General features: G+C 40.2%; 2 protein-coding genes across 2 annotated transcripts; both read right to left on the bottom strand.

Moving 5' to 3' along the window:
* Nucleotides 1–2427: 2427 nt before the first annotated feature.
* Nucleotides 2428–3780, bottom strand: npy4r (neuropeptide Y receptor Y4). The gene has a single exon (XM_061086740.1). The coding sequence runs from the start codon at nt 3778–3780 to the stop codon at nt 2428–2430; it is 1353 nt and encodes a 450-aa protein (XP_060942723.1).
* A 3831-nt stretch (nt 3781–7611) lies between these two features.
* Nucleotides 7612–10726, bottom strand: si:ch73-288o11.4 (beta-microseminoprotein J1). Its single transcript, XM_061086775.1, has 4 exons — nt 10702–10726; nt 9638–9743; nt 9323–9425; nt 7612–7732 (listed from the first exon to the last, which is right to left on the bottom strand). The coding sequence occupies exons 1-4, from the start codon at nt 10702–10704 to the stop codon at nt 7612–7614; spliced, it is 333 nt and encodes a 110-aa protein (XP_060942758.1). The 5' UTR covers nt 10705–10726.
* Between the last annotated feature and the right edge of the window lie 188 nt (nt 10727–10914).

Here is a 10914-nt window from a genome sequence, read left to right as displayed (position 1 = left end):
TTGGCTGAGAGGAAAGACGTCAGCTCGAAAACAAACCCAGAAGTGGGAAGTGTCCCTGAGAAGGATCTGAAGAAGACGACTTCAAATCCCACCTTTCCTTTCACTGACTTTCTCAGTTTCTCTAGCCAGATATACTGTGTACTATCAATTTGTTTGAAACAACTGATACACACACACGGTGCAGTAACTGTACATACATGTTGATTAACTATTCACACTCATTCAACATTAAAGTTGTTATTTAATCTGCACCTTTCAATGTATATAGTTTTAGTTTTCTATTGTATTGTATTTAACTTTTTTTCATAGTAAGCTCCTTCCACCTTGTTTTTATTTTAATTTAACTGTTGCACTGCAGAGCTGGCCGGTGCCTTCTTGTCCAACACCTTTCATTGTACCGTTGACCCTGTGTTAACTGCATGTGACAGATGAAAACAAAAAACTTGAAAAAGTATGGAATGCATTAGCTTGAGAGAATTAACGAAAATATGATCTAAGAATTCTGAGGAAGGTTTTCATAGGGAAAACGTCAGCTCTTGTTTTTTCTGAGTTATTAATTCAGAAGAGAAGCTCTCATTTGGCCACTATGAGAGCATAAAGACAACATATCTTGCCTGTGTAGTTTAGTGATAAACATGACAATGTTCCTACTTGTGAGCTTTGCAAAGACTCCTCAGGACGAAATTGTTCAAACGGAGAATGCAAGGATTTTGAGCTATCTCGTTAATCCAACAAAACTGAGCAGGATGTTTTTTCCTGGATTCTGCAGGAAACTCGTTTCAGCGTCACTTCATTAGATCGAACAAAGAACTTGGATGGTGTGCAGGTAATTGTTTGTGTGCTCTGTGAACTTTCTTAAATCTGTCACACATTATTTTAATAAACCCTATTAATAAACCAGAATTAAACCTGATAAGTCAAACAATATGCATGTTTCAGTGTTGTTTTGGAGATAAACTTCCAAACAATCAAATCTCGAAAGCGTTAGTCAAATTCCAATTAGCCTTGCAGTGTTATTTCACCATTCAGCCAGGGAAACATTTGCTATCTTATCATAATATAACAGAGAAGAAAATTAGGCATGAAAGGTAGAATTTAAATTTTTTTTGTCAATTTAAATACAGCCACTATGAATCCTGCCACTGAGGTTATTAAAACAGGCACAAACTAATTGACTACACAGTCGCCCACATGTGCAACCATAAGGGAACATTGATCAGACGGACAGTGTTATGTGATCTGCATGGCTGCACATGTGAGGTGTCATCTGAGAACTAAGACCTCATAACTATTTACCACAGTGTTCATGATAGTGCATCAGGTACACATTTTAATATACGTTAAAAGCCTCACATAAACACATTAGACATTTTTTATTTATTAAACCCTTCTTCAGTATAATTGAACAATCTTTATTACATTTTATCTCTATAAGTCATAATATCCACAGAACACAATTGGTCCCTGTGTTTGTCTTCACTAAGCTCAAACACTGATGTCACAGCACAAATGGCATAAATACAAAAGTAGTGATAAAATGTGAGAAATACAGCAGCAGCAGTCTACTCTCAGGAATTATTTTACACGTGTCTCATTTGGAACAAAATGTACTCTTTTTTTTCAATACACACAATTCCATGACGAAATGAATGAGAAAACATTCTCCTTATAAAACCTCTTTTAAAATCATTAGCTCTGGAGTCTGTGTTTGATTTTTGGAATTCATGGAAATTGTTTGAGTAATTGTTGCGTAATCTTGCGAACTAACAACCAATCCAACGCAGACTAAAACAACCTCCTTGATGGACCAAGCTGTACACACTTATAGATGTTGGTCCCCTTGGCATGGTGGATTTTTTTCATAAAGATTATTTCATGTTGAAAAATGCAAAAATCCCTGGATCCACACCCTTAAATGACTCTGCTCCAACAGTCATTTGGTTCTTCCTTGGCCCATATTCCACCCTTCGAATAAATTTCAATAACATTGATTCATTAGTTTTTGATTAATTCTGCAACAAGTCAAACAGCAATGACAACCTCCTTGGGGAGGCAATAATTTCTTGTTTGTATAAAATGGTAAAATATGTCAATTTCATACTAACTGCAAAACAAATGTACAATACATAGTTACGCTTCAAATAGTATGAGGTATAGGATACAATTACATATTATTTTAAGTAACAAATTCTTTTGAATATGTACATTTTTAACGTCAACACACTCCAATAATGAATTACTACAGAATAAGATAAACTAACATTGTACTGCACACGTCAATTCAAACCCATGACATCAATGTTGCACATGTTGCATCACTATCAAACCTGTTGCACTGCCATTAAAAGGTCAAACAAATGGCAGAGGTCAGAGCTACATCTTTACAGTTTACAATTCAGCAGTGTCCTGTAGGCTGCAGCATTGAAGTCACACAGAGTTGCTCATGCAGGCGAGAGGCACAGAGGTGCGGGACATTTCCATGTGCACAATGGACATGGGGAACTGCTCACACTCCTCCTCCAGCGGGTGGCAGCGGCAGTGCAGGAGCACCTCCCTCACCTCCTGCTTGAAGTTGGAGTTGAGGAAGCCGTAGATGATGGGGTTGATGCAGGTGGAGGACATGGCCAGCAGGTGGCAGAGGGAGAAGAGCAGGTTGTGGTGGCAGATGGGCAGAGCATCCTGGTTCCAGTCGGACACCACATTAAAGATGGTGAGTGGCAGCCAGCAAAGAGCAAAGGCCGTTATGAGGGCGACCAGCATGATGTTGATGCGCCGGCTGTTGGTAATGCGATGGCTCTCGGGGGTCCTGGCACGGTCGAGCATTTCTTTGCGATGACGAAGGCGCACGAAAACTCTAACGTAACAGAGCAGCACCAGCAACAGCGGGCCGCAGTACTGGAACAGCAGGAGCCAGGTGGTGTAGGCGAGCCTGTGCTGCGGGGACGGCCAGTGCTCCAGACAGGCCTCCATGTGTGGAATCGTGGGGACATAAGACAAGAGGGTGTGATATGAACCTGGAGGCACAGATGAGTTTTTGTATGTGTAAGAGGCAGGTTGAGGCAGTGATGCATTGAGGTGAGCCTGAGGGGAGGCCCAGTGATGAAGTGGAGACTGGGGCAGGATCACATTATTGTAGGGCTCATTCGTGAGCAGCTGAAAGACCAAGAAGGGGGTAGAAGTCAAACAGGCCAGAATCCAAATGAGAACGAGTACCGTGTACGCCTGAGGAACGCTCGGCTTCCACCCGGATGGGTTAATGATGAGCTGATGTCTTTCCAGGGCGATGAACACGAGGGACAGCACGGACACCGTCACAGATACGCACTGGATGAACGGCACCAGGCGACACAACAGAGACCCGAACACCCAGTGATCCATGATCGTGTATATGACAGTGAAAGGCAGGCAGAAGACGCACACCAGAATGTCAGAGAAGGACAGGTTGCAGATGAAAATGCTGGTGACGTTGACTTTCTCCCTCCGACGGGTGATGATGCAGATGAGGCCGAAGTTACCCACCAGCCCCAGCACCATTGTGATGCTGTATAAAACCACAAGACCCCCCGTGAGAACAGGAGACATATGGCACTGCTCATCGTGCCCGAGAACAAAGATGTTGGAGAGGAGCTGGGACTCGTTCCCTGGCCATTGCACAGACTCGTGACTGCTGCTTCCCTCTTCCACTGGTAGGGAGAGCGGTGAGGTGGAGCCGTTCAAGGGCAGGGGCAGAGCTGTCGGCGGCGGCGGAGGAGACTGGCTTGTGTTGCCACTCAAGGACATCTCGCCAGGACTTCAGTGTCACCAGCCTCCAGGATCAAACTGTCCATCCCAGCCCTCTGTAAACATGCATCTGTGACAAAGAGAGACAGAACACACACACACGGAGAGAAAGACAAAAAAAAATTTTAGAAGAAAATAATTTCGTCATTCAGAATGGCATTGTTATTCTGACAGAGGTACAGAGTCAAGAGAAGTTCATCTTGTCTCTGAGGAGGAATTAATCTGAGGAAAGATGCAACATGTGAGAACCTTCTGCAGTTCAATAAGGTTCAATAAAGCATTGTTATCATACATCATGCTCTATTGTCGTCATGCCAGCCCATTGACTGTATATAAAGATGGTCAGCATGATGCCTCACCAAAAGAGAAGCCAAAGTGTCTCAATTTCTACCTGGTGGCCGGCAGCAGTATTGGTCAGAGTAAAGTATAAATGTGCGCTCATGACAGAATAATCCCAAAAAATTCACTTAAACAACATCTCAAGTTGGAACAAAAACTTTGAAAAGCTTGTGAATGCAACAAAGTCGGAACGAGTCCGTCTCCTCCATGTTAGCAGGTGGGACATGGACCAAACCAAAAAGTCAAAGTAGCAACATAAGCAATTTTTCTCAAAGATGGTTTCTGTCTTTTAAGGTAGTTTTTATCACAATATTATTTGCCCAAGTGTTAATGTTATTCAATGCTATAAAAACGAGGTGAATTCATGTCATGATTGACAGCTGAGACTGACTCATGATTGATTGGGTGTGTGTATCTATGGGACCTTGTTACTACACAGACTATGGCTCTGAGCAAGATGGTGGCATTCATATCCACTGCCAGGATATTTTATCTTCATTTCTGGATAATGAGGAACTGGAGCCATGTCATCTGTTTTTATTCACAGTGTATGGTCGAACAAAAAGGGAACATCCGCACACGTAGTAGCTCCAGTTAAAGGATTTTATTGGCCGTAGTGAAAATACTGAGCATGAGGCACCTTCTTCTTATGATGTTTTTCTCCTGATAAAAAGACCAGGAGAAAAAGGATTTTCGCCCTTTTTTCTAATGTTCTTTGATATTTCTAGCAACCATCAAATATAATTTTTAATTGGATGTGCATGTTGTTTTCCCATAATTTTCTGGTTAAAATGTTGTTCTTTTAAAAAAAGGGAGAACATGTACAGACCTAGAAACTTTCATAAGAGGATTTTATTCGCTGACGAGACATTTTGAGCACAAGGCTCCATCTTCTTCTTCTTCTTCTTCTTCTTCTTCTTCTTCTTCTTCTTCTTCTTCTTCTTCTTCTTCTTCTTCTTCTTCTTCTTCTTCTTCTTCTTCTTCTTCTACTTCTTCTTCTTCTTCTTCTTCTTCCTTACCTAATGTTTTTCAAGCGGCTGTCATATTTTGTTAATCAAGAAACCACAACAAAATTTTTTTTTGCAGGATGTGCATATTGTTGTTTAATTTATAAAAAAATCTTTTGAATGAAATTTTGTTCGGATATTTATGTTCCCATGTGGGATACATTGTAATAACTTTGGTGATTCTTTACCTTTTGTCATAAGTTAAGATAAATTCAGCTGATATTTGACTTTGATGTGTAAATACTTTACATCCTTACAGAATTGACACTGACAGAATGAAAATGTTCACAGAATAATCTGAATTTTATAACAAGCACCAGTACAGCTGCATGGATTTGTGTCAGTTCTTCGTTGTACAGTAGCAATCCCTCTCTCCCTCTTTATTTACACATTTTAAGATCTTAGATCTGTCAGCTCCCGCCCACAAATGAGTCCTCCAGTCAGGCTGCAAGAATGAACGTAATGACAGTAAGATTACTATGCATACGTTTGATCACAGACCTCCAGTTCCAGTGCACAATAAATTATGTAGTACGTCGAAGTGAAAGGGCACGGCATTGTCAGATTCCTAAAAATGGATTCTGGCCCCCCCGCCCCCGAAACCTCTACTGTGAAAACCAGCATTGCAAAGGAAACAAGCCTGTCATTTCCTACTGATGGTACACACTCTTAGCTCTCAGTCCCTTCACACCGCATCATTACTAACATACTCTGGCACTGTGGTAAGTGAGCTGCAGGCAGGGTGCCACAGCAGCGATCCATTTTCCTTCAGGGAGAAAAGACAGTTTTTTTGACAATGTCACCTGTAACACATCAGAGGAACGGTTAATGGCAGAAAAAACAGAATAAAAAAGTGATTAATAAGCAAATTTGAAGCTGGCACGTTATGTGATGTGACACTGGATGATGCACATCCAGCAGGTGTAGTAGTTGTGTGTGTGAGTTCCCCTCCTGAGCAAAATCTCTGCAGGATAAGGAACACTGTGACCTGGCACTGCACTGCCCATCATATTCTGCTATTTTCCCTGAGTGAAGTTTCCTCCATCCATGACAGAAATAATGAAGTGAGAGAATGGCCACATTTCCCCTAGACCACATTGTGTTTTTACAGGATTAAATGCGATAAATGTACATTTGAGTAAAATGTTGGGAAAATTGATTGATGTTTTATGTCAGTCGTGTTTTTTTATTTAATTTGAGAATTATACTGAAAATGTGCAAAAGAGTGTCAAAAATGTAAATCACAAAAAGACATCTTGCACATACAGAGAAAGCCCCCTACTGAGCCCCCTCGATACATACTGTATATATTTATGTAAATTGTGTATATGCCTATAAATAGTGTTGCTGATTTTACTGTATTACATTTGTGAAAAAAAATGAATATCCCCCTTTTTAATACTGCTGCAAGAGACAACTGGTGAACATGACAATTTGTTGGAATCTGTTCTAAATTCATTCCCATTCATTCATTCAATCATTCATTCATTCATTCAAATCCATTCAGTGTTTCCAGATGCATGCAGTCGGAAACAGTTCTTCTCAGCGTTCTCCTCTTCAAGCAGAGGAGCAGGATAACGGCAGCAGGCACTGTGGTGTGCTCAACCTGAGATAATGACTCCAGCCTCATTATTCTCTGTTGGGGGTGTCAGGAAGTGTGGGTGATTCCTCCCGAGACCACGGCAACAACATGTGAACATTGGTTCCAACCACATTTCCCCACTGTAAATTAAACATTGATGAATACAGATAGATCATTTCCCCCCTTTTTGTTCTTTTCCTGCTGCAGTTTACCCACTGAAATTTGGATGCATGTTGTATGAGATGGCTTCCAGACTGCTATTGTTTGAAGACATCATTCAAAACCATTTGCTGAGGAAGATGTATATATATAGCATAATATGTGTGGACCCAACAGAAAGAGATAATACAGAAGGAATTTCATAAGTGATGAACAAATAAAAGAATTTTCCTCGCCAACAAACCATTACAGTGAGTGAAAATAAAGCACTTACATGGTGCGCTGGCAGAGTGGAGCGTCTCTGTGCTGCCAGGATGACAGAGAAAATTAAACTCTGATGTACGGGTTCAAATCCACAGAGATGAGAATTGGAGAAGGAGCTAAGACATCAGAACCTTGCTGTCAGAGGCAGCGGCTGGAGGAGCGTGGCTATTATTGGGCTGTTGGAGCCCTTTGGGTGACAGAGACCCTCTGAGCAACAGGCTCTGCTGTCACACAGTGGTGAATTCATTCAATTACATCCTGAAAATGTCACCTGCTGCAAGTGAGTGTTTAAGAGACAAAGAGTAGACAAATAGAAATAGAATGGTAGCAGGTTTTTAACTTTATTCAAAGCAAGGGCAAGGTTGATTCATCTTTGTTTATTGGTGATTTAATGTATTTCCGCTCCATAAACCCCTATAGCTGATCAAATGTGTAACAAGACCTATTGCCAGTGTGTAGGTCATGTTGTTAGGTGTGTGTTTAGTTGGGCGAACACTCCTTTGTATTGTCTGACTTCAGCACCACCTTGGAAGAACATTCTTGCTCATTCACAATCAGCTCACACTCGTCACTGACTTCCACCTCGGCTGGAGAAGGGAGCCTGAGAAACACCAAAGATGATTATTACGGTGAAAAGAAAAACAAAACAAAACAAATGACCTTCTTGGAATGGTTTTGCACTAAATGTGGCGGTTATAAGGAATGGGATGAGAAAGTGCATGGTTGTTCTAGTTTTTCTCTGGGGCCAAAAAGAGGCTGGTCCGTGCCAAATCAGGGAGAGGGAAGATTTAGTATATCTTTTGGGCTTTTTTTTGTATCAGAGTATTATTATTCCCAATTCAACCACTAACTCAAAGGACCTATTTGTGTCTTTTATTTAATATATATTCAACATTACTTCTCATTTCTCACTGGTGCTCCTCATGGGTGTTGCAACAGGGTAGTCAAGGCAGGTAATTGCCTGAGGCCAAGAACTGAGAAAACGGCTGATTATATTTGTCCAAAGCAACAATTGTATAGGGCCCCCGTGGTCCTTCTAGCCTGGGGACCCAAAAATCCTCTAAAATGCCCCTGGTGCTCCCTGCACGATTTGAGAAAGAAACAGTATATATTTATATAATTGTAGTGTTGGATCCAGTGGTGGGTTCAGGAGGGCACTTGCCCCAACTGAAATCTGATTGGCCCCTGAAGAACCAAATAAATAAACTAGTCACATACAAACAATAGTAAAAATAAATAAGACAATAAGTCGAGACATTTTTATTTCTAAGCTATTTTAAAGTACACAACAAGCAACCTTTTTCAAAATACATTAAATGATGTGTGGCTTTGCTCAAAGCTAGAGAGCTAACAGTAAACCAGGAATTACTTAAATGTTCATCTTACTGAATCAGGGACTGTGCATGAATGTTAGACATATAATTGCCTGATCTAGAATAATCGTAGATCCACCGCTGGTGTCGCATAGAGATATGATATAATATCAATATGTTTTAATGAGCATAGAGCTGAAATTTGACTTCACTACACTTTTAGGTTTAGAGGTTCCACTTGTAGTTTGAATAATAAATAATAGGATTTGGGTCATTCCATGACAAATGATCATGCTTTTCAGCAGCACTGTCACAGATCTTAATGAAAATTGGTGTGCTGACTTGGTCATGTGAAAAACCAAAGGAAATGGAATGTCATATGTCTTAGATCTATATTACGGGAGTAATTTTCATAAACATCTGATTTAATTCTCATCAGTGCACACACTGAGACTTATCGACACACATCACCATCTGCCTGAAGCAGAATCAGCTGTGTACTAAAACCAGAGATCACCACGGTGCCCTGTATGGAAGAACACGCAGCATGCAGCTGTCTCCCTGCATTTCTCCTCTGCAAAGAACCTGTTTTGGGATATTTGTCTGTGTGACCTTTGGCTGACCTGACCTGCAAACAGACCTCCCTGGCCACTAGTTTAAAACACACCTGATCATGAAAGTCATGCGCTGGTGGAAACGTGAGAGACATCTCATTTATTTATCAATATGATTTGTCAGTCTAAGAAGGTCTAACCGCCCCCATAAATCCAATTTATTACATTTCCCTCAGAAATACCTTGAAATGAAGCCCAGAAAACCTGTTTGTCAAGGAAAAATCAAAGTTTTCATGATTGTAAATCAAGGCATGAAAGTCTTACAGGTTACAGGAGCTCAATCCTTCACTTGTGCAGGAGTATGCCACGCAGTCTGTGACCCACTCAGTGTCAAAGTCCTTGTGCGTTCCGTCCTGATCCACGCACCCTGCATGTGAAGAAAGAAGAAACCACAGTTCAGAGGAGCAGTCGACCCAACAGTCACACTGTGCTTGAGTGAACTGAAAGGTGTTAAGGAAACCCACAACAGATGGATGATACAGTAACACTCGATGAAGAAGAACTGAATGCTATCATTTTTACAACTTCTAGCAGAAAGAAAGTTTCAACTTTACACTGTTGCTGTTATAGCCGACTCACCATTTGGGGGGTTGTTCACATCTGTGATGACTAATTCTACGAAGGTGCAGTCAGAGTGGCACAGGACAACCAGTCCCAGAAGACAAACAATCACGCGGAGCAAAGCCTACAAGAGGGAATAAATCCCAAAGGTGCACATGGTGAATGTTTTATGGTCTATGTAATGTATTCATGCAGTTCTCGTTAATTAACTTCATTTATACAGCACATCCTTTTAAGATCTCTGGAGGACTGGAAGGGAATCAGTTATTCATGGTTTCATTGTCACCTATTCACCTTTTTCTTGACAAGAATACAAATCCCCTAAAAGGAATACAATAAAACACTCTGTCAGTGTCAGTACACTTGAACATTTTGGCTATTTTGCATGTACAAAACTGTAGTTTGCCATCATCATATATGATACTGTGACTTTTTATATTATGCCAGGAACATACAACACCGTTAGTAAATAAAGGGTTATTCCTTGACAAAGGTTAGCAGCAGAAACAGAAGCAACTTAAAAATAATATTATCTGTAATATTTTAATTTGAGAAAAAATCTTAATCGTTCTGTGTATGTTTTTGTTTTTACAAATTAATTTATCCTTTTCAGTATTTCAGTGTCCAAATCTTTTTTTTTTCTTCTTACACTGCCACCACCAGCACTGCAAGTACCACTACAACCACTGCTACTAATGAAAATAATATTTTCATTTATTTTAAAATTTTTATTAACCATGCAATTTTTGACCATGAAATATAAAGTTCAACAATGATGTCTTAAAAGCCTAGTATACATTATTTATCCACATCTTAGTTGATATTTAGACACAAAGTAAAGCTCATGCTTCCACCAAGACCCAATAGTCCCTTAAATCCAATGAAGCTGCAGACGTTCATAGAAATCACGTGCAGCGATTTCAAAGAACAATTTTTTCTACATCAAGATCCATGAATTTATCCCTGGGAAATTTGTGAAAATATCAAAAAATGTCCTCGAGTTAAAAACTTAAAACATGATCGATGACTAAAACCGGTCGATGAAAAGAATTGAGATTTGTAAAATGTTGTAAAATACGTACCATTCTCAGATGTGATGTGAACCAGTCTAAGGGAAGGTGATGTGCATACGAACTGACTCTAATGTTGGCTTTATATTAGAGGTGTGCCCCCTGCACTATGATAATATCTGCATAGTGATGTGATAGGGATATTTGCTTTAAGGTGAGGAATATTTGTAAAGCTTTAAACACATTAAAGACACACCTCACTTAATCATGATATTTTCACAGACC

This window comes from Limanda limanda, chromosome 15 (assembly GCF_963576545.1).
Source record: "Limanda limanda chromosome 15, fLimLim1.1, whole genome shotgun sequence".
NCBI lineage: Eukaryota > Metazoa > Chordata > Actinopteri > Pleuronectiformes > Pleuronectidae > Limanda > Limanda limanda.
Note: the sequence above shows the minus strand (reverse complement) of the source record. Positions and strands in the feature narration are given on the sequence as shown.